The sequence below is a fragment of the Silurus meridionalis genome, chromosome 5, assembly GCF_014805685.1.
Source record: "Silurus meridionalis isolate SWU-2019-XX chromosome 5, ASM1480568v1, whole genome shotgun sequence".
Lineage (NCBI taxonomy): Eukaryota > Metazoa > Chordata > Actinopteri > Siluriformes > Siluridae > Silurus > Silurus meridionalis.
Genome location: NC_060888.1, coordinates 13,492,838 through 13,512,689, shown reverse-complemented (window position 1 = coordinate 13,512,689; position 19,852 = coordinate 13,492,838). Strand labels below are relative to the sequence as shown.

Sequence of the window (19,852 nt, the reverse complement as noted above, 5' to 3'; positions counted from 1 at the left end):
GTTGTCCTCCCAATCATCCTGCACTCTTTAGCATCAACACCCCCCTCCCAACTCCACCCCTCCCAACCCCCGCCACATCTGCTGCTTCTCGCCAAAGGAAAAAAAATCAATCTCTACACCATGAATTATTGAGGTGTTTGCCTACAGCTTCTGAAATATACAGGAGGGTGTTCTCTCTCTCTCCCTCTCTCTCTTTCTCTCTCTCTCTCTCTCTCTCTCTCTCTTTTCTGTGTGTTTCTTTTAAAACATATGTAAAGTGTATCTTTCTTCACAATTCCAGCCCTCATATTTAAAGTGTAGCTGTTTACAATCCACTGAAGTTTCTTTTGCAGTGTGTATGATCTCTCTATAAGGGCTAGATCAACTAGATTCGCTCATGTAAATAAAAGATTAAACACATTTATATAGATCTGATAAATTAAAGCTTATCAGGTAATCCACTTTTTAATCTAGCATTAACTTGACAATTACAACCAAGGTTAAACCTGAGACGGCTGTGCTTGATGTGTAAAGACTTAAACAGCTGTGAAGCAGGATGTTTAATATATAACTACTCTCCTCTCTATCACTCTTTCTGTTTTTCATTCTTTCTCTCTCTCTCTCTCTCTCTCTCTCTCTCTCTCTCTCTCTCTCTCTCTCTATATATATATATATATATATATATATATATATATATATATATATATATATATACTCGATATACTCGATATTTTACGTAACATAAAAAATTAATGAGTTGCTGATACTCTTGAAGCAATAACTGACCAAACTGCACCCTAGCATGGCTGCTAAGTCATCATAGCTTTGTAATTACTAATGTTAGCAGTAATGTTCAAATTAAATAAGCCGGTTGTTAGATGACAATCGTTATCCCTCCTCTACCAGCGGCCTCCTCCTCATGACTGACAGCTCCCAAAGCCCAAATGTGGCAGCTACGCTTCCTTGCCTGACTTCAGCTATCAATTATGAGCCTGAATATGAAGCATTTATTATGTAAAATAATTTGCCCCCAGCCACAGTGCACTTATCTCCAGGGTTTAGTTTTTCTGTCTGATGTAAAATCACTCTCACTCCCTGTATTCTTTCGGTCCCTCCCCACATTGTATTTCTCCATTTTTCGAAGGAGACATTCAAATAGATGCAGTTGAGGAGTTAATGACATAAGGAGAGGATTGATCATGCAAGAACACAAAGATAAGGGATACAGTGACAAAGAGATAACATGACATAGATAAGCACAAAAGTGGTCAAGTTTAAGGTGTGCTTGAATAACTGGATGGTCTGGATGGTGGCGCTGCATCAAAATGCATCATATTTTCTTACTTTCTTCAAATCACATATTTTACATGTTTACCTACTTTTGGATCTCTGAAATGTTTTCATGTCAATGATATTCAAATGATGCGCTCACAGTTGTTAAAATTCCGAAGAATGTTTCACAGAAAACACAGCATGATCTCTCGCTAGCACAAACTCTCTCTCTGTGGTGACGCTGGTCAGAATAAGTATTTGTTACATGGATTCAGCTGTAGAAAGCTAAACAAGAGTTCCTTTGCTCATTTGTTATGATAAGCGAATTCTCTTCATTTTCTTTTCTTTTTTTTTTCTGAAATAGTTCTTGGGTTGCATTTGGCACCAAACTCGCAGGCCGGTGCAGAAATCCAGCCATAGCAATGAGGGGGGTTGAGAAGGAGGGGTAAGACATCTGAAAGACCAGCTAAGCAAGCCAGTGATATTTTTACTTTTTTTGCCTGGGGTAGATCTTTTCGGAAATCTGTATTGTAAGCAGTTTCCGAGCTGTCGGCACCCCATGCTTGCTTTTTGTTTTCCAAATGGGGGAAGGGAGGGAGTGACATTGTAACTGTCACATTGTTGTGCTTCTCTTCTTTTATTGAGAGAAATATATTTTTACCTATAACGTGTTAGTATTTCCTGGTGTTGTCTTGTTTTGTTTGTTGTTTTAGCTGAATTAAAACAGAGATCACCAGTGCTGTCATTTATGTGCTTGCTTGGCCTGGTAAGGGACATGCAGGATGTATCTTCGAAGTGTGTTTTTTTTAGTAGTAAGGAACTTCATGTACGGCAAAGAGACACTGGAAGCAGACAGGAAGGCACAGTGGAGCTGGCAAGCTTTGACACTGTTGCTCCAAAGATTAGGCCATCACTCTTCAGCCCGGTGTCTGGTTACTCAATTAGCCACGACTTGCATGACACAGTCGAAACAACTGCAGCATTCCTGCCATGCCCACAGCACTGGAGTAATGGAGAGCTGGGTGCCCAAACTGCACCAGGGACACTTTAAGATTTTTCAATGCAGACCACTCTAAAGCGAACCAATACAGTCACTGAAGAAAAAACAGAGTGGTGCAAGGTGAGGAGAGAAAGGCAGGCTAAGATCACAGAGATGAAGGAGGATATCTGGCTATAGGAGAATAGCAAGTTGTGTGCTCCATGGTAAGAATTGGTAACACTGGGTCTCTCAAGGCTAAACCTCACTCAACCCCTCTCTCTCTATCTCTCTCTCTCTCTCTCTCTCTGCATCCCCCTCACTCTGTGTTAACCTTCATAAAATATTCATGCTGGTTGTGCTCAGTGCCATAATTGCCATCTCAGCCTCTGAATAATTGATGGCCAGTGCCGTCAACTAGGTCTCATTTACTGAGGGTGTGGGTAACACCATACTCGCACATGCCACATGCTCCAATGCCACACTGCTGCATTTAGTGCTGACATTAGATTAGCACATGCTTTCTATCTGCTCTGCTAACATTCATTCTTCACAGCCCACACAGCTAGAGCAAGCAATTTATAGAATGGCAGTTGCTCTTTAAGTGGCTAGCCAGTAGTAACTGAGGCTAAAGGTTTAATATTAAAAATAATTTTGAAAAAGTCAGTCGTCTGAACATTTCAGATGTTCTTTGAGTCTCAGAGTTGTCTTTCATCTATGAGTTAAACAAATGTATTTCAGTCCATTTCGAAAGCAATTATTTATTATAGTTTTTGCCACATACTGAAGACATACTGTTTTACTGGTCCAAACAATTGACAGCTCTGAATGTCTACCCTGGTTTTCATTTGTCAAGACTACATTTATTTAAAAAAACAAACAAACAAACATGAAAACCAGAATTCTGTTCATAAGGAAAAACATTTTGAAATGGAGAAAAGAGGGAAAACTGATCAGAGCCATTGCATAAGAATTGAGCACAGTTAATGCAACAATTTGTAAAGGAACAGCTGGTGTACTAACAACCAGATATGAAAAAGGCCAGCCAAGAAAAACATCATGGCTTAGTGCAGGTATTGCAAGCAAGTGATACAGGATAAAATGTTTTATTTTTTTTTACTTTTATTTACTTTAAGTTTATCCTATACTTTTGCTCACCTAAAATGATTAATAATTTCTGATGTAAATATCAGAAAATGAAATATATATTTCAAATTTATCATCTCATATTAAACACAAATGTCTTAAACCCAGCTCGTAGCAATCAAATATTTTTTTTTTATCTTATTAGATTTCATTTTTACTTCTTACTTAAATTGCTTTTATGAATGCTTATGTTTGAGTCTTGGTGAGTCATAAAGAGCAAATAGAGGTGAAGTTCAGCATCCCATCTCTCAGATGCGACCCTGAGTCATAGGTCAAGGGTTGATGATTATCTTAACCCCTGTAACTATATGCTTATGCCCTTTTCCCTCCTTGTTAGTTTTTTTCTTCCTTTTTCTTCTTTCTTTTTTTAATATGTTCTTTGGCATGTCCAGCCATTGCCCTTCATATTCTCATTTTTATAGCTGTCAATATTCGTACTGTATGTACTTCAGAATACAGCTACTGCATATTATATATGCCAGGTAGAGGAGCATGTGTAGTACTGTAGATTGCATTATGTTGTTATCAGAACCTTGGAGCCCTGTAAAACTATTTTAAGTGACATGCTGTCAATTAGTTTCCCATCCAACTCCTTCTACAAGCACAAGGTACCTAAACAAAGTGTCCCATGAAAGTGTGCAGTTTAATAAACATTACACATGTGAATGAACATTTCATGGATCTCTTTTGGTTCCTGGGTCATTGGTATATGGTCTAGTTACCTTATAAATCTTGTTTCTGAAGTGCTGGTTTAAGCTTTCATACAATGTGTGTGAGTGTGTGTGTGTGTGTGTGTGTGTGTGTGTGTATGTGTGTGTGTGTAAACAGTGCAGGCGTGAAACACAAAGGTGTGGGGAAGCTATAGACAGCACACCCTGGTTTTTGCAGGGGATTTAGTAGGACTGAGAGAGTGTGTGATATGAGTGTTGGGGTTAAGCTGAGTGTTAGAAGGAATGGGTCACACTCTCTGTGCTACTGACACACAGGGGCAGCTGAGAGCGAGAGTGAGAGATGGATAGAGAGATTATGGTGAGATCAGACAGGCGGCAGCATTGGAGAATCAGACAGGAACACTGCAGGGCTTAGAGCCCTTACAGTAAATGATATCAGAGAAGGCTGCAGAGCCTCAGTATAGCCAACCCTCAGGGAAGAATCTGTTTACCTAAACAGCGCTATGCTTGGTTATCGTTGTGGACACCTTTACCCAAACATACACACAAATACATTGCCATACTCATGGTTCAAAGAACTTTCCACATCACCAAGATGGATCATGTAGAGTTTTTTGTGTGTCAACCTAACCATTTGTTATGTGAAATCTATAGCCTATATATACTTCTACTGATCGTCGTCCAAATACATGTAATGCTGTTTGACTTCAAGGAATACAGTTGTAAAAGAGTAATAATATATAATCCTATTATTTGATGTCATCCAGAAGAAAATGGGTTGCATAAATATTTAGATCAACTTTGTGACAATGTCTATTGTTAAAAGTGTTAAAAGTGTTAAAAGTGTTAAAAGTGTTAAAAGTGTGTGTGTGTGTGTGTGTGTGTGTGTGTGTGTGTGTGTGTGTGTGAGTGTGTGTGTGTATGCTGTTATTCTGCCCTCTGCTCATTAGAGCTACTGGAAGAGGTATGAATGTTTAGAACAGATAGATGACAAAAGGATGAAAGGAGGCAAGAGGATGAGAGTGGAATGTGTAATTTCAAGGGTATCAGACAAACTGCAGATGAAGGGTACAATCTGTGTAAATCTAGAACGAATTCCAGCCAATATACATACACACGCACAGCAACTGACAGAAAAGTCCTAGAGGTCAACAAACACACTTACCAACACATAAAAAAGCAAGGGATACATGTCTCTATGTGCATTTATAAGCACGTCTTGAAGACTTTGAAAAGTAAAGCCAACTGTATTAGTGCATGAATAATCACAGCACTTGCAAGAGGTGGCACGTGACTGAGGCATGACTGTGATCTTCCATAGGGCATAATTGAGTATGGCTTAAAACAGCAGGTGGACGGGTGTTCACTGTTTCTTCACTATGGTGCAACAGTGCAAGGAAAAAAAAGGGAAAAGAAAATAATAAAGAGAGCAAGTGAGAAATAAAGAAAGCTTATTTTGTTAATTAACAGTGAATAGAACATGCAACATGTGGGGAAAACCTGTAAATCTTGTTACAAATATGTAGAGAAAAGTCAGCATATTCCTCAAAATAAGCTTTAATTAAAGACAAAATAATGGAAGGAATAGTTCTGTATAATTTTTTAATGTTGTATGCTTTTAAGCCTGAAAAATTATTGACAAAACTAACTATTTCATGCCAGTTGTTATTCCTTCAACGAGTCTTATGAAGACAAGTATAAAAGCATGCCAGTGCAGCGATGTTTTATAAACCATGGGATAATATTATACTTTGTTCTTCTGCGTCTTTTCAGATTTTTCCTAAAGTTCTTCCTGAAGTGCAACCAGAATTGTCTAAAGAATGCAGGGAACCCAAGAGATATGCGACGCTTCCAGGTAACAACTGACACTAAGGCAAAATTTTATATATTAATGTTTGCTCTCTGTACTGTAAGTTATAATGAATGTTCATTTACACTGCTTTTTTGGCACATAATATGTTTGGTTACAATCCAGAATGTTTGGCACCCTTTATGAAAGTAAGAAAAATGTTATAAAAAGAACATATACAGAGTGATATTTTAAGCTTAAACAGTGCACAAAATTGCTGCATAGTTGTGCCAAGTGAATGGAAACGGAGAGAAATTTAAAGCATTAAACAGAAGTTTAAAAAAAGAAAAAGTCTAAATATTGTTCAAGAGAAAATATTATTATTATTTTTTTTAATATTATTATTATTATTATTATTATTATTATTATTATTACAAATAAAAAAACACCAGAATAATTTATGTAAAAAGGTCAGGGGTGCTGGCTGTAAATTTAAATAATTGATTAAATATGTAAATATATAAAATGTTTTAAACAAGGATTCTTTTGTTTTTGTGCTTTAAATTGTTTGTTATTCTCTCAGTGTGTCTACTGGGTTTCTATAATATGCTGAAAATTGCAGTTTGAGGTCCTACTGCCATGTTCTTTCTTATATAATATATTTTTTCTGCACTGAACTCTCTATTGAGCCATATATTTTTTATTAAGTTATTGACGGGTACATTTTTCAGCCTGTACACACTAATTCTCTCGTCAATTCTTGACTATAATTGTTCATTTTATTTGCGGTGCTACTGCCACACAGAATGACTATGTGGTCAAGTTAAGAGAGTACTTATTCTGACTTGTATAAATACAGGCTGTAAATGAAGCACACTTCAGCATAGTTTTAAGGAAAATTTTTATTTGTTTTCCGATAAAAAAGAGATAAATGAACTTAGATTATTATTATTGTATATTTATGATTTACTTTACAAAGTAGAAACTGAGGCAAATATATGAAAAATGTATTAAAAGAAAGAGGATAGACAAAGGTAATAATAAGAAAAGAAGAGGTGAAGACCAGTACTTGGTGAAACCATGCTTACCAGGATTTACCAAGATCTCTTTTCCAAGGCCCAAATAAATACTGTATATCACTATTATCTGGTGAATATGAGGGGTAAAGGTGGCAATTTTATGGCATCAGTTTCTCTGGTCCCACTGCAGGTCGTGGTCTCGACAACAGTGAGTGTGGATGGTCATGTTCTGGCTGTATCTGATAACATGTTTGTACACAACAACTCTAAACACGGGCGCAGGGCTCGCCGACTGGACCCCTCAGAGGGCACTCCATCATACTTGGAACATGGTGAGTATACAATATTTGTGTCTTTTTATCCTTGATATCTGGTGTTCGACATCTGGCATCTGATATCCTCACATATTAAGCTAAATGTTTTATTTAACTCTTTGAAAGGTCAGAAATAAAAAATAACTATTTTTTTGCAGTTTAAATGCAGATATAGGAAAATCTAACCTAGCTGAGAGATTTGACAAAATAAGGTAGAGGTTTTACCTGCATTAGTCAGGGTCAGAGCAGTGACTTTACCTGTCACTTCTCAACCTTACCTGTCACTGACTGTTCTCATCACAGGAGAAAATAAATAAATAATAAAAATAAAAATACTACATTTGTGTCTGTAACTATCTAAGCATTAATGTAGTTATTGGCTTCATTTTGGTTTTATTTTGAGTGACGACAGATTACACTAGTGGTGCTGTTACATTTTTTGTTTTAACATTTGTCTAGGTTTCATTCACAGGAGAAGGTCTGTCTCCTCATGTGTAGCTCATGATTTGGTACTTAAATTGAGCAACATCTTAAATTCAGATGTTGTCTCTGGTGTTCCAAACAAGCAAAATCTTTTAGAATAACTGTCAGACATGTTGCTGGATTGATTTTTGGTCTATTCTCAAGCAAATATCGCACAAGAAAATATGGCTTAAGTTCAAACTCAAAATCATACATAACTGAGACACACCTTTGTTTTAGTTGAACTCAACAGTCTGCACATAGTCTTTGTAGTATAAGATTACATCTGAGGATTGAATACTAATGTTTTCATCTCTATAATCTCTCAGTGGCCCTGTTTGTCATCCAATGACTTTTTAGAGAATTTACTGCACTGTTTTTTTCCCAGACCAACAAACTCTTTTTTGCATGAAGATAATTAATAGCGCTGAATTCAGTAAAACTAGGCCACTTTGACACACTGCGTAGAGCTTTTTCACATCAAGAAGGAGAATTGCAGAGCAGAGAGAGATGGCAGCCCCTAAACCTACTGAGAAACTGTGTTGCATCATTTTATGAACACAGTTCTCCTTCTGTATCTTACTACTACTTTTAGGAAAATGCAATAGTAGCTACAGCACTTCAGCGGTTCCCTTTGTGCCTCATGCATTCAAAAAGCACATACAAAATAGCTACAGGAATTTCAGTTTATAGATGTTCTTATCTAAGGATTACACTTAACCAGTCATAGAGGAAGGAGAGTATGAAGTGATTTCTGAATGTGAAGAAAGCACTCACAATGTTCTTATAAGCTAGAGTGCTTAAAGCATCATTGTGGAGATGATTATGTTTCAAGTCATGACTGAGCTTAATGCAGGATCTACCACTGCTCAACTGCAACGCTTCCTGTTTTACAACCATAAATTTTATGGGAATAATAGTTACAGTGCAATGAATATATGCTGTAAAAAAAAAAAAAAAAAAAATGAAATCAAACATTAACAATGCTGTCACTCTACTATTTGGCTAAACTTTTGCACAGATTGGATGAAAGTGGGAACCAACTTCATGGCCTGTTGACTTTAAACTTCTACCTGTGCTTTATAAAAACGGAGCTGCTTAAAAACTGTACAAATTATTTCTGGACTGATCTGGCAACCTCTTTCTCACAATGCCGTATGTCTTTTCTTGAGTTAGCAATATGTTCTCCGTGTAATCTTAAATAACTCAAGGTGAAATAATCTGAAATCTGATTAAATCTTTAGAAACAAACTAATTCAACCCTATACATAGTTAGATTTTGTCAGATTTTATGTTTTTGTTTTTATGATAGATATGCACTCTCTGAAAATACTACCACATTATTTTTGTGTATTTGCCCAGATGCCACAAAAAAGTCAGCTTTCCACTAAAAGGCTTGTTATAATTAAGTTAAATCTATAACATTTGGTCAGGGTTCGGAGGTCAAATCATAAACAGTGTGCTCCTACAGTATTTCTCTTACTCTCTCTGCTCATGGCAGCTTGTGCAGTGCTGCATTGATTTGGAAACATAATTCTCATTCCCTGCTGGCTAACAAGGCTGCCATCTCAGAGGCAGTCTGTGCAGTGAGGTCTTTTAACTGGAGGTTGTGAAAACAGAGTGGGACACCAAGAGCCAAGGCCATGGCAAAAAGCGAGTATGGTGAGGAAAAAAAAGCTGCCCTGGTCAGTTTCAGTGTACAAACTCAGAGGAATAAACACTGTGTGTGGCTGTTCGGGACATGTGCATGAGTGTTCAAGTGTGTTAGTGTGCATGCGCACGTTCTGTACACAAGCAAGCGGTGCAGGGGAACAGATGGCGGCAATGGAAGGCAGCAAAGTTTAATCCTATCAGATGGATTCCCAGTACACCATCTGGTTAATCCATGCACAATTTCAGAGCACTGCAAAAGAGTCATCCCAAGCCAAGATTACCATCACAGATTGCTGCATCGTACCTCTTTATCTCTACCAGTTTAGTGCAGCCACCATATTGAATTATGCCATGTCGCTGCAATCATCCTGCTCATGTTTGCAGCAACAAGGAGCAAAATGCACAGAGTTGGAGAGCCCATTTTACAACACTTCTGCAAAGGGCTGTAAATGCACTCTTCAACTTTGGGCACAGTCTAACAAGTAAATTCTAGCACAAGAATCCAGCAAAATAGTCTGTCACATGCATTAACTCAGACAGCAACCTCCAAGGATCACCCCTTCTATTCCTGTCTAATCTATTTCCTTTTTTCCCTCACTTTTCCATGCTTCACCCCTCCCCCAACACAGAATAGGAGTAATTAGTCAAATAAAGTGCACCTCGGTGTGATGGCAAGCTCAGGTTCCTGAGCCAAAGTTCAACATGGCGAAATGAAATTGCGGCTTATTAAGGTGTTGAATTTTGATGGCCTGCTGCTGTTTTGCCAGTGTGTCCCGCAGCGGCTGGCCTTTTGATCGACTCCTGTACAGACTTGGGATCTCATGACATTTACACGAGTGTCATAAAACAAGCAGCCGCACAGGGCCCTCCCTATGTGCATGGGTCGAGGTAATATTTAATAAATATAATCATCCAAATTAGCATTCACTGACTTTGGGTATGGTGGGGCTCAGGGTCATAATTGTGACGTGATCACTGACAGAACATTAGAAAGGAAGAACACATTTTTTTTCGGACAGATTCCGTTAATCAACCCCAGACCCAAAACAAAACCTGACTGGGAATATCACCTTTCATACAGACAGTCCTCTGAGAATGTGTGTGTGTGTGTGTGTGTGTGTGTGTGTGTGTGTGTGTGTGTGTGTGTGTGTGTGTGTGTGTGTGTGTGTGCCACTGATGACAGACACTTTCTTTCCTGCATTCCTGTCAACTTCCTGCACTCCCACCTTTTCTGCACCATTTTTGATTGAAAACAAATCTGTTTACAGTTTATCCAACAGAGGCCAGTGTCATGCCCTTGGTGGAAAGTGATGAGAGCTTTTCAATCTTTTCAATCTTGGTACGCCATTGGTAACACCAGAGAAGCAGTAAATAGTAAAACAACAGGTTATCGCTTCATGTAGTGATGTTTTAAACTGATGGTTGATGAGTGCAGGCAATCTCTCTCTCTCTCTCTCTCTCTCTCTCTCTCTCTCTCTCTCTCTCTCTCTCTCTCTCTCTCTCTCTCTCTCTCTCTCTCTCTCTCTCTCTCTCTCTCTCTCTCTCTCTCTCTCTCTCTCTCTCTCTGTCTCTCTCTCTCTTAATAATGTCAGGAAGTGTATGAGTTTTTTACAAAAGGACCAGCCTCAGAGTAATCATATGCGACTTCTTTAATTATTCTGTCAGTTTTCATTAGGTGTTTAAAGCCTCATTTTCCAAATGGGCTCTATAAATGTGATCCTATACACAAGAAAAGATGTCAATTACTTTGACTTTTGATATGCTTTATAGGCTGTTGTAGTGTGTGCCATTGGTAAAATGAACAATATTTTTCCTTTTAATGGTTTGTCATGCAGTTTATGCAGTGTCTTGCATCAGACTTTAGTTGGCTCATTTGAAATGCTTTATTTATTAAGAGTAAGTCATTGATGCACAAATGACTGAGTGGAATTGATATTTGTAATGTTTTTTTTTTTTAATATATTAACCGGCATGTTGTGCAGTATCTCAGGGAAATCTTTTTCTTCTCTCTCTCTCTCTCTCTCTCTCTCTCTCTCTCTCTCTCTCTCCTTTCCTTTGTGAAAGCAGCCACACCCTGCATTAAGGCCATCAGTCCCAGTGAGGGCTGGACTACAGGAGGGGCCACTGTTATTATCATCGGGGACAACTTCTTCGATGGGTTACAGGTCATATTTGGCACCATGCTCGTCTGGAGCGAGGTCAGTCTTTTTGGCCTAGGATTTTTGCATATTTATTATTTAACAGCATTTTCTGCAGGTCATTGCCCATATAATCATTCACTGGGCTTTTGCACAAACAAATGGTATATACGTTATATAATTATACCTTTGAATATCTTTTATAAGTTTCAAAATCCCTTTAAAAGCAGGCTCCTGACTGTATATTTATATACATCAAAATGCAGTCTACAACTTACACGAGGCAGTTCATGCACATATACAGTAATTCATGGACAAAAAAGTGGGAAAAGTTCAAATCAAACTTTTTTAAATTACAGTGCGATTGTGAGAATTTTAGTCTATTTGTGATGCCTTTTAGCATCCTTATTGTCAGACTGACAACATACTGGCATATGTAACCTGATGGCAATGCCTGGTGGAGTTCCATATGTCAGCTCTAGTAAAGACATCAGTTTCGACTCTGGTAATGCTCTCAGACACATTACCTCTGTCCTGCTGACTCACCCACTGAGTAGTGTCAGCAGAAAAAAAAAAATATTTGTTGAAAGTGAAAATTATATTGTCCTGTAAAATCTCCCTTTGTATCGCAATGAATAATCTACAAGCTCACAGCACATTCAGTGCTTATTAAACGCACAAGGCTTGTTTGATTTAGTATACAGTGGAATCCAAAAGTCTGAAACAACATTAAAAATCTGTAAAAAAATAAAATAAATAAATTGACTACAATATTCAATAGTGATATTTTGCAATATTTCCAGGTCACTATTTACAAATTTGTCATATCAGCCATCATTAACTACTTCTCATGGAAGTCTTATTTATTCTATTGAAGCAAATATTCAGATGACAGTAGATTTGAACTAAGATGGATCATCAGTTTTTATGCAAAACTGTGCCGTCTGTGTCAGCTCAAGTATACACTGTCACTTATACACTTTAAGTTTTTTTTTTAATGAATGTTACTATTAAGGCTAATATGTTTACATCCTAATTTATGCTCAAACTCTAGCTGATAATATCATTTGTACTACAAATATTTGCGTTAAATTGAAAAATAATGCCTAGCAGAAGATTTTTAAAGGTTTTCACTTTGTTTACTATTGGCCCCAGTGTATAAGGAAATTCTTTTTCAGAAATAATTATAGATAGATAGATAGATAGAGAGATAGATAGATAGATAGATAGATAGATAGATAGATAGATAGATAGATAGATAGATAGATAGATAGATAGATAGATAGATAGATAGATAGATAGATAGATGTAGATAGATAGATAGGTGTGTGTGAGTATGTGAGTATTCTTCTATTGCTTTCATATTAACAATTCACAAGGACATAAGGCTCATTTCTAAAAGTTAAACAAAACCATTCAAAATAAACTTTCTTTAGGAGATGCTTATTTAATATTTATGGAAGGTTCTCCTGTGTCAGTGCTGAGATAAAGCTGTTTGTATATGTTTTCTGACGTAGAAATTTACCCAGATGAGATTTCTGGTTTCTGTTTAGCATGACAAGCTGTATATTTTGTTGGTGGTCGGGGAATAACAGTGTAAAGGACAAGTGATTACAGGAACTTACTTGGTTCAGGGGCATTCCTTAACATTACATGTAAATATAAATAAATAAAAACTGTGTGAAATGGGTTGTTCTTTAATAAATATATATTCGTCTTATAGCTTATCACACCTCATGCCATTCGGGTACAGACGCCCCCCAGGCACATCCCCGGAGTGGTCGAAGTCACTCTGTCCTACAAGTCGAAACAATTCTGTAAGGGAACACCAGGCAGATTCATCTACACAGGTAAAAACAAACAAACTTAATGACTTAAAAAAATACAACAGTGCATATTAAGCATTTGGTTGCAAGAAATGTGTGTTGTGAAATGTTTAAGTGGTGTTTGTTAATTTGAAACTTCAAATGATAGTAATTAAACCTATAATGCCCGGGAGTATGAAAAATAGATTTCATAAATGCATTTAAAGGGTGCTCAGCTGTAGCCATTGTCTGCTCAGCATGTATCTATGTCTGTGCCTACGCATTCATGTGTGTGAATGAGTATGTTCATTGGGTTTATGGCATAGTCCATGGCCAGGCATGAAGGGAGTGATCTTCTTCTTCTTCATTCGGCTGCTCCCATTAGGGGTCGCCACAGCGGATCATTCGTCTCCATACCCCCTGTCCTCTACATCTGCCTCTTTCAAACCTACTACCTGCATGTCTTCCCTCACCACATCCATAAACCTCCTCTTTGGCCTTCCTTTTTTCCTCCTTCCTGGTGGCTCCATCCTCAGCATTCTCCTACCGATATATACCCCATGTCTCTTCTCTAAACATAACCAAACCATCTCAATCGGGCCTCTCTCCTTTTGTCCACAAAACGTCCTACATGCGCTGTCCCTCTAATAAACTCGTTTCTAATTCTGTCCATCCTCGTCACTCCCAATGGAAATCTCAGCATCAAAGGGAGTGATATTTAAAACTAAAAAACAAAAACAAAACTCACATATCAAAGAATAGGGTAAATGGCCAGCCTCTTTATCAAATATATACTCTAGTGTGCTTTAAAGATTCATACTACAATTACGAAGGAATTTTTGCTCTGAACTTTCTTATACTTTGACACTATTTGCCTTCAGAGTTTCATAAAACATGCAAGTCTTTCTTTTATTCTGGTGCCCATGTCCCAGCAGCCCCCTTGGTGTGCAGTGCAGTGTTTGGGGCCTCAGCCTGTCGTTCCTCTCCCCTGGCTCCAATTGGCACCTTGGCCATGCCCAGTTGCCAGTGGGTACTAATCATAGAGGATTGGCCGGACTGCATGGCAGCTGGCAACAGAATTACGTATGGGACATCTGGCGCCTCTAATCAACTTCTGTCAGCCAGAGGAAATGGAGACCTAATTAAATCAATGGTGCACCAATGCTGCCATGCTTATACGCCACAATACCATGCAGAAATGTGGAGTTTTACCTGAAGAACAGCAGAGAACCACACTAAAGAGTATCATTAGCTGTGCTCAATTTGGATAAGTGTAAATTAATTTCATACTGATATTACAGAACTGCTCTGGTTCAGTTTTGGATTTAACAAATAATATTAAATGTATTATATTCGTATTCAGTGGCATTTGATGGTTTCAGATGATCTAGCTGCATTATGGTACCAACTGCTGTGTCTGCTTATGAACCCGGAGACCACTCGGTTAATGGATTTCTCAAAAGCCTGCCAGATAATGGATGATGTCATTTTAGGGGTCTCAAATTCTTGGCACATGCTGGTCAATACAAGAGTTTAAGGTAAAATGGAAGCCCACATGCACAAAGAGGCATAATTTAGCCATTGATATAGGCCAACAAATATCAACACCATTTGCTTTTTTCCTGGGTGCAGAGTTTTAGGGTTTTATAGTGATTAAAAGAAACCTCTGTGATAGTGCAAGTAGTTTCTTGGTTCTTCTCTCTGCAATTAGACATTCAAGGGCTCTGTGCAATTATATTTATCATCAGAAACAATTAGGCATTCTCCATCTGGGACATTACCCTTCCTGCATGGCATTTTGCAGATAAGAGGACTGAATCATTCCTCTTTCTCGCTCTCTTTCTCCATCAGCAAAAAATGCATTTCCATGTTTGGTTGCGTATTACCTTGTACAAGATTGCCACATTTGAATCATTAGTTGAAAAAGGCTTTCCATCCATTTCCATGCAATGGGAGGGAGAGTTATAACACTATCTCCCAACAGACATGTGTGCGCGCAACGCGCCCGATAGATTGGTGGTGTTGATGAATCACTTCTGAGGTTCAGCAGGCAATTCTTTCCTGCTCAGTATGCAGGCCAGTAGGCTGAACAGCACCCATCAGGCCTGATATTAAAAAGACTCTGCTGGATCACATTAGGGGAAGTTCTCTAATTCCCATCCAATGCTTGGTACTATGGGAAGCATTATTCACTGGAACCGAGGAACAAAGGTTTTTGACCCAGACTAAAATAGAGCTGGACAAAAAGTGGAACATTTAACGGGTTTAATTATATTTTTTTATTTTATTTTATTGTAGATGGGAATGAGAAAAACAAAATAATGCAAAGCAAAGGCTTAGTCGGATATCATGGATGTTATTAAACAAATATCCCTTGACATTTATGTTAAATGTGTTTAACCAACCACAATTGTGCCTTTACTCATTCTGTTAACAAAATTTATAGATAATTAGCCAGTGTGTTCAGCCAGCAATATTATTTTTCATAGGTATTGAGTGATTGGTCAAGTTCGATTTTGAGTAAGGCTCTTAAATTCAACTGAGAAATGGTGCCATGCTCTTTGATCAGTGGTAACTGTTCCAACTAAATTGCTGATTCTTGACATGTGAAAATTGTCACCATAAAGATATAGTGAAATCGGTTTGCTTTACAGCATAAAGTCTTCAGTGGGCCATTTCACACAAATGCATTTGCCTCACAGCAGCCACCTCTCAGGATCAAGGAAAACAAGTCATCCATTTTATGGCCATAGGCTCCTACTATACATTTTCCGCTTTCTTAAAGCCATACTTTATTTAGTTTGTCGGTTTGTCCACATAAACGCAATCACTGGTTTTATGGAAAAATGGATAAAAATGAGATTGTAAGATATTGATCCCTGTGTGAGGTGGGCTGGGGAAAAACAGGCCTCATCTATATAGGGAGAAAAATGAAGCAATAATTCAGGCAGGCATCGAACACTCTGCCACTGCGCCTATTGATTCCTATCCACAGTGTATGAGATCACACCTGAGAGAGAGCTCTTGGGAACAGAGAGAGAGAGAAAAGAGATAACATTACCACCCTGACATTAACAGCTCTGTACAAAGCCCACAAGTGCCTGTTAAAAGGTTCCGCTAAAGACCAATTACCCAGCATGCCTCTCTGTTCTGTCAATCAGGGATACAGCTGGAGCAGGTCTACGTCTGGTCACCTGATTCAGTTCACAACTCAGAACAAGTAGTTAGTCATAAGAACTACATTGTTGCAAATGTTTTAAGAAGAATCCTTAGTTTTAGAGTAGGTATGGATGATGTCTCTGAGAGATTTGTAAATTGATTTGATTTTAATAAAACGTTAATGGTTTGCCCGTCCAGCCCTGACAGACTTATTCAGGTTATCTTTTAGGCTGAGCTTCACCTCCCTTGTCAATCTATCCCTGCAGGCCTCTCGTTATTATTGTGAAATATGAAGCGATCTGGCTGTGCCTTCATGAAATTTCAATGAGCATTGATCTGTGTGATTGCACACAATCCTTCAAGCTGTGGTTCATGTTCATTTATATATTTATTGTTCATATGTTTCTCCCATTCCGATTTCCAAAGTGGCCATCTCAGACAGTTAATATGTCTGTACCTTTGGTCCAAGGAAACAGCTTTGTCCCTCACCACTTTGTCAGGTCAGGTGGCAGAAAATTCAATTTGAAGATCATCATGGCACCGGCACCAGTAAGCACCGGCATTATATTTGCTTATATTGATTACATTGTGTAAACATAATGAGACAGTATAGTATACCCAGGATATTCTCTTCTATATTGATTGAGAAGATTTGGTTTCAATGTTAGAGTTATTATTTATGACATCACACATAACTTTATTATCCCCCTCTCTGACGAGTGAAACCAGAGAAGTGAGACTGATACTGCGATGAAAGCCAGTCTCCCATGTATGTTGGTTAATATCCAATATCGCAGATATTTTTTATTTTGGTCCACAGTCTATGTATTGTGCCTAAAGGAAAATGAACAATATGCATTTCATTTTCTTTATTTGAATGTATGAAAATAAACAAGGACACAGACAAAGAATGTTCTCCAGTGCCGTTTGTGGAAAACTGGTCTCTTTGCAGAGGAATGCAGAGGAACCTTAAAAAACCAGACCCCCACTGAGAGTGTGGTTTCTCTATCTGGTCTACTGGGATGGTCTACTGGGACATTGGCTTTGTTTGGGTTGCTTAAATATAATATGTTGTCACTGCTTGTCAATATTTTCTACCCTTTTTATGATATTGTTGACTGTGTTTTTAAAAAGTGTGTTCATTAATATCATTTTGGGTGTGATATGAGGGGTGCCAAATGAGATCACCATTTTTCACTTCTTTTTTTTACCATTCAATATATGCTCAAGTCATTTCTCAGCTCTCTCTCTCTCTCTCTCTCTCTCTCTCTCTCTCTCTCTCTCTCTCTCTCTCTCTCCTTGCTCCCTGTTCTCAGTAAGATTGCATTATCAGCCTTGCTGGTGAGGAGATTGTACAGAATGTGGAAATCAATAGAAATGAGGGGGAGTAAACATGTGAAGATGTCTGAGAGGGCAGTAGAGTACAGTTTAGAGATCTCCCCCATCCATCCATATATCAGCACATGAAAACGCCTCCTTCAGTAGTGCCAGCGTCCTGCCTCATTATATCCTCTTAAAGGAGATGTAGCTACACTTAGTACTGCGTCTCACACACTTTGCATGTACACTTCATTACTCATTCTATCTCTGGAGATGTTTCACAAGGCCCAGGCTAGCTCTTTTATACATGTTTGAAAAGGTAACTTAGCTAAGCAAACTAGACATGGTCCTAACAAATATTGCACTGTGTTGGTTTAGGGCTGGATGTGAAATTACATTTTTTTTAGTACAGTCAGAGATGGCAAAAGTACACACATCCTTTACTTAAGTAGAGTAACGAGGTATTTGTACTTCATTACTTCCCATCTCTGAGTACAGTGTTTGCTTTGGTTTTCCCCATATATCATAAACCTGCCCTGAACTCATAACTTAGAAATTTACTCAGCCTCTTTCCTTATTCATATAGCATTATTAATTTATTCCTCCATTCTTGCTGGATGTTAACTCTCATACAGTGTATGGCCCACCCAGGGCCTGCCACATTCTGATTCCTGACCACACTTCCTAATCCTTGACTTGAACCTCCACGATGCTTAATTACAGGAAGTCTATTTAGATATGATGTATTATCAGCCTTAGGGTGGCTTTGCATCATTCTGTCACATTCGGCTGTTTTTGTTTTCCTTCCCCTAGACGATAGCTGTGCTCTGCTTTCCATCATGGGACATGGATTGTTTTAACAGTTTTTTTTTATGCAGCTCCTTTTTTAAACACTCAGTCAGTCATGTACCCGAACAAGCAGCTATGAGATTTGGTGGTGTCATGATTTATGTCACTTTTCTTAATGCTGGGGTTCAATCAGGGTTACACACTGTGGCTATTGTTAGCCACTGTTATGGTGCTGTATTTAAGAAAAGTTATTACTGCAGATCCATTTTAAAGGTGCACTCTGCTTCCAAGCCTTCAAACTTGTTTTTTCTAGAACTGAACCTAAGCAGCTCTCCTGTAGAGTTTTATTCCAAACCTAATTCTGCACTTCTCAGTCTAGCCAAAGAAATAGTTTATTATCTGTATCAGGTGTGTTGAATTCAGACTCCCACAGCTATCTAGGAACAGGAACTTGATCTAGGTGGAGAGCCATTTGTTCACTCCACTTTAATACCCATTAAGTGTTAGCTCCCACCTGCTGCTTGGAGGTCTTCCTGCACTGTAATGAGGAGTGATGATCAGGATTCAGACTACACTCCACTGAATGGAAAAGCTGTCCTCGGTCTGTCCTTTTAGCTTTGGAGGTTAAAGAGAGCTTGAGAGTTGAGAGTATGGTACCTTAGGAAATGTCTAGATGGGTGGTCTATACTGCTATACATAAGGGTGGCCAACAGAGTCAGAAAGAAGTGCTTCATTATCCACATTCACTCTGTCTCACTTCTTTCTTTATCAGAATGCAATCTAATGCAGGCTAAATATTCTAGGTTACACACTGCTATTAATGCTCCCTCTTCTTATCTTTGAGTTGATGCTTAAGGCATCTAAAATAAGTAATAAATAAATAAATACATAACTAAATAAATGAATGTAACGCTATGATGAAGCATTGCTTTATTATGACAGTTACATAAATCCTATTTTTTATTATTTCACTTTTACAATATAGTTTTGTCAGCCAATTTTCAGCCCATTTAATAAAATGTTATGACACCTATAATCAGCACCCACAAATATATTTCCTTCATTATCAACATGCCCCTTACATGCCTCTGTTCAATGCACATTACCATGTGAGTAAAACAAATGAGAAAACATCAGATTGCTCTGTAATGCAGACAACATTTTATTTAGTGCTTTCCAAAAGACCTATTAGTGGGAATTAAAAAATAAAGAAACAGTCATTTTCAAAGATTTCCTAGCAATAAAGTCCCCAATTATGTATTTTGTTTGTTTTTTTGTTTGTTTTTTTAAGGCAAGGTGTTCCTATGTGAGTTTTGTCACTTTGCTAAGTGATACATGCTGCATTCAGAATGAATAGGTG

The 19,852-nt window shown here is 38.1% G+C and overlaps 1 protein-coding gene across 2 annotated transcripts in view; it reads left to right on the top strand.

Moving 5' to 3' along the window:
* Window positions 1-19,852, top strand: part of ebf1a (EBF transcription factor 1a) — a 106,016-nt gene that overhangs the window by 63,405 nt on the left and 22,759 nt on the right. For both annotated transcript variants that reach the window (XM_046849934.1, XM_046849933.1), the window contains exons 7-10: window positions 5,818-5,899; window positions 7,043-7,184; window positions 11,349-11,479; window positions 13,143-13,269. In XM_046849934.1, the coding sequence (XP_046705890.1) occupies window positions 5,818-5,899; window positions 7,043-7,184; window positions 11,349-11,479; window positions 13,143-13,269 (482 nt within the window). The remainder of the gene's footprint in view (window positions 1-5,817; window positions 5,900-7,042; window positions 7,185-11,348; window positions 11,480-13,142; window positions 13,270-19,852) is intronic.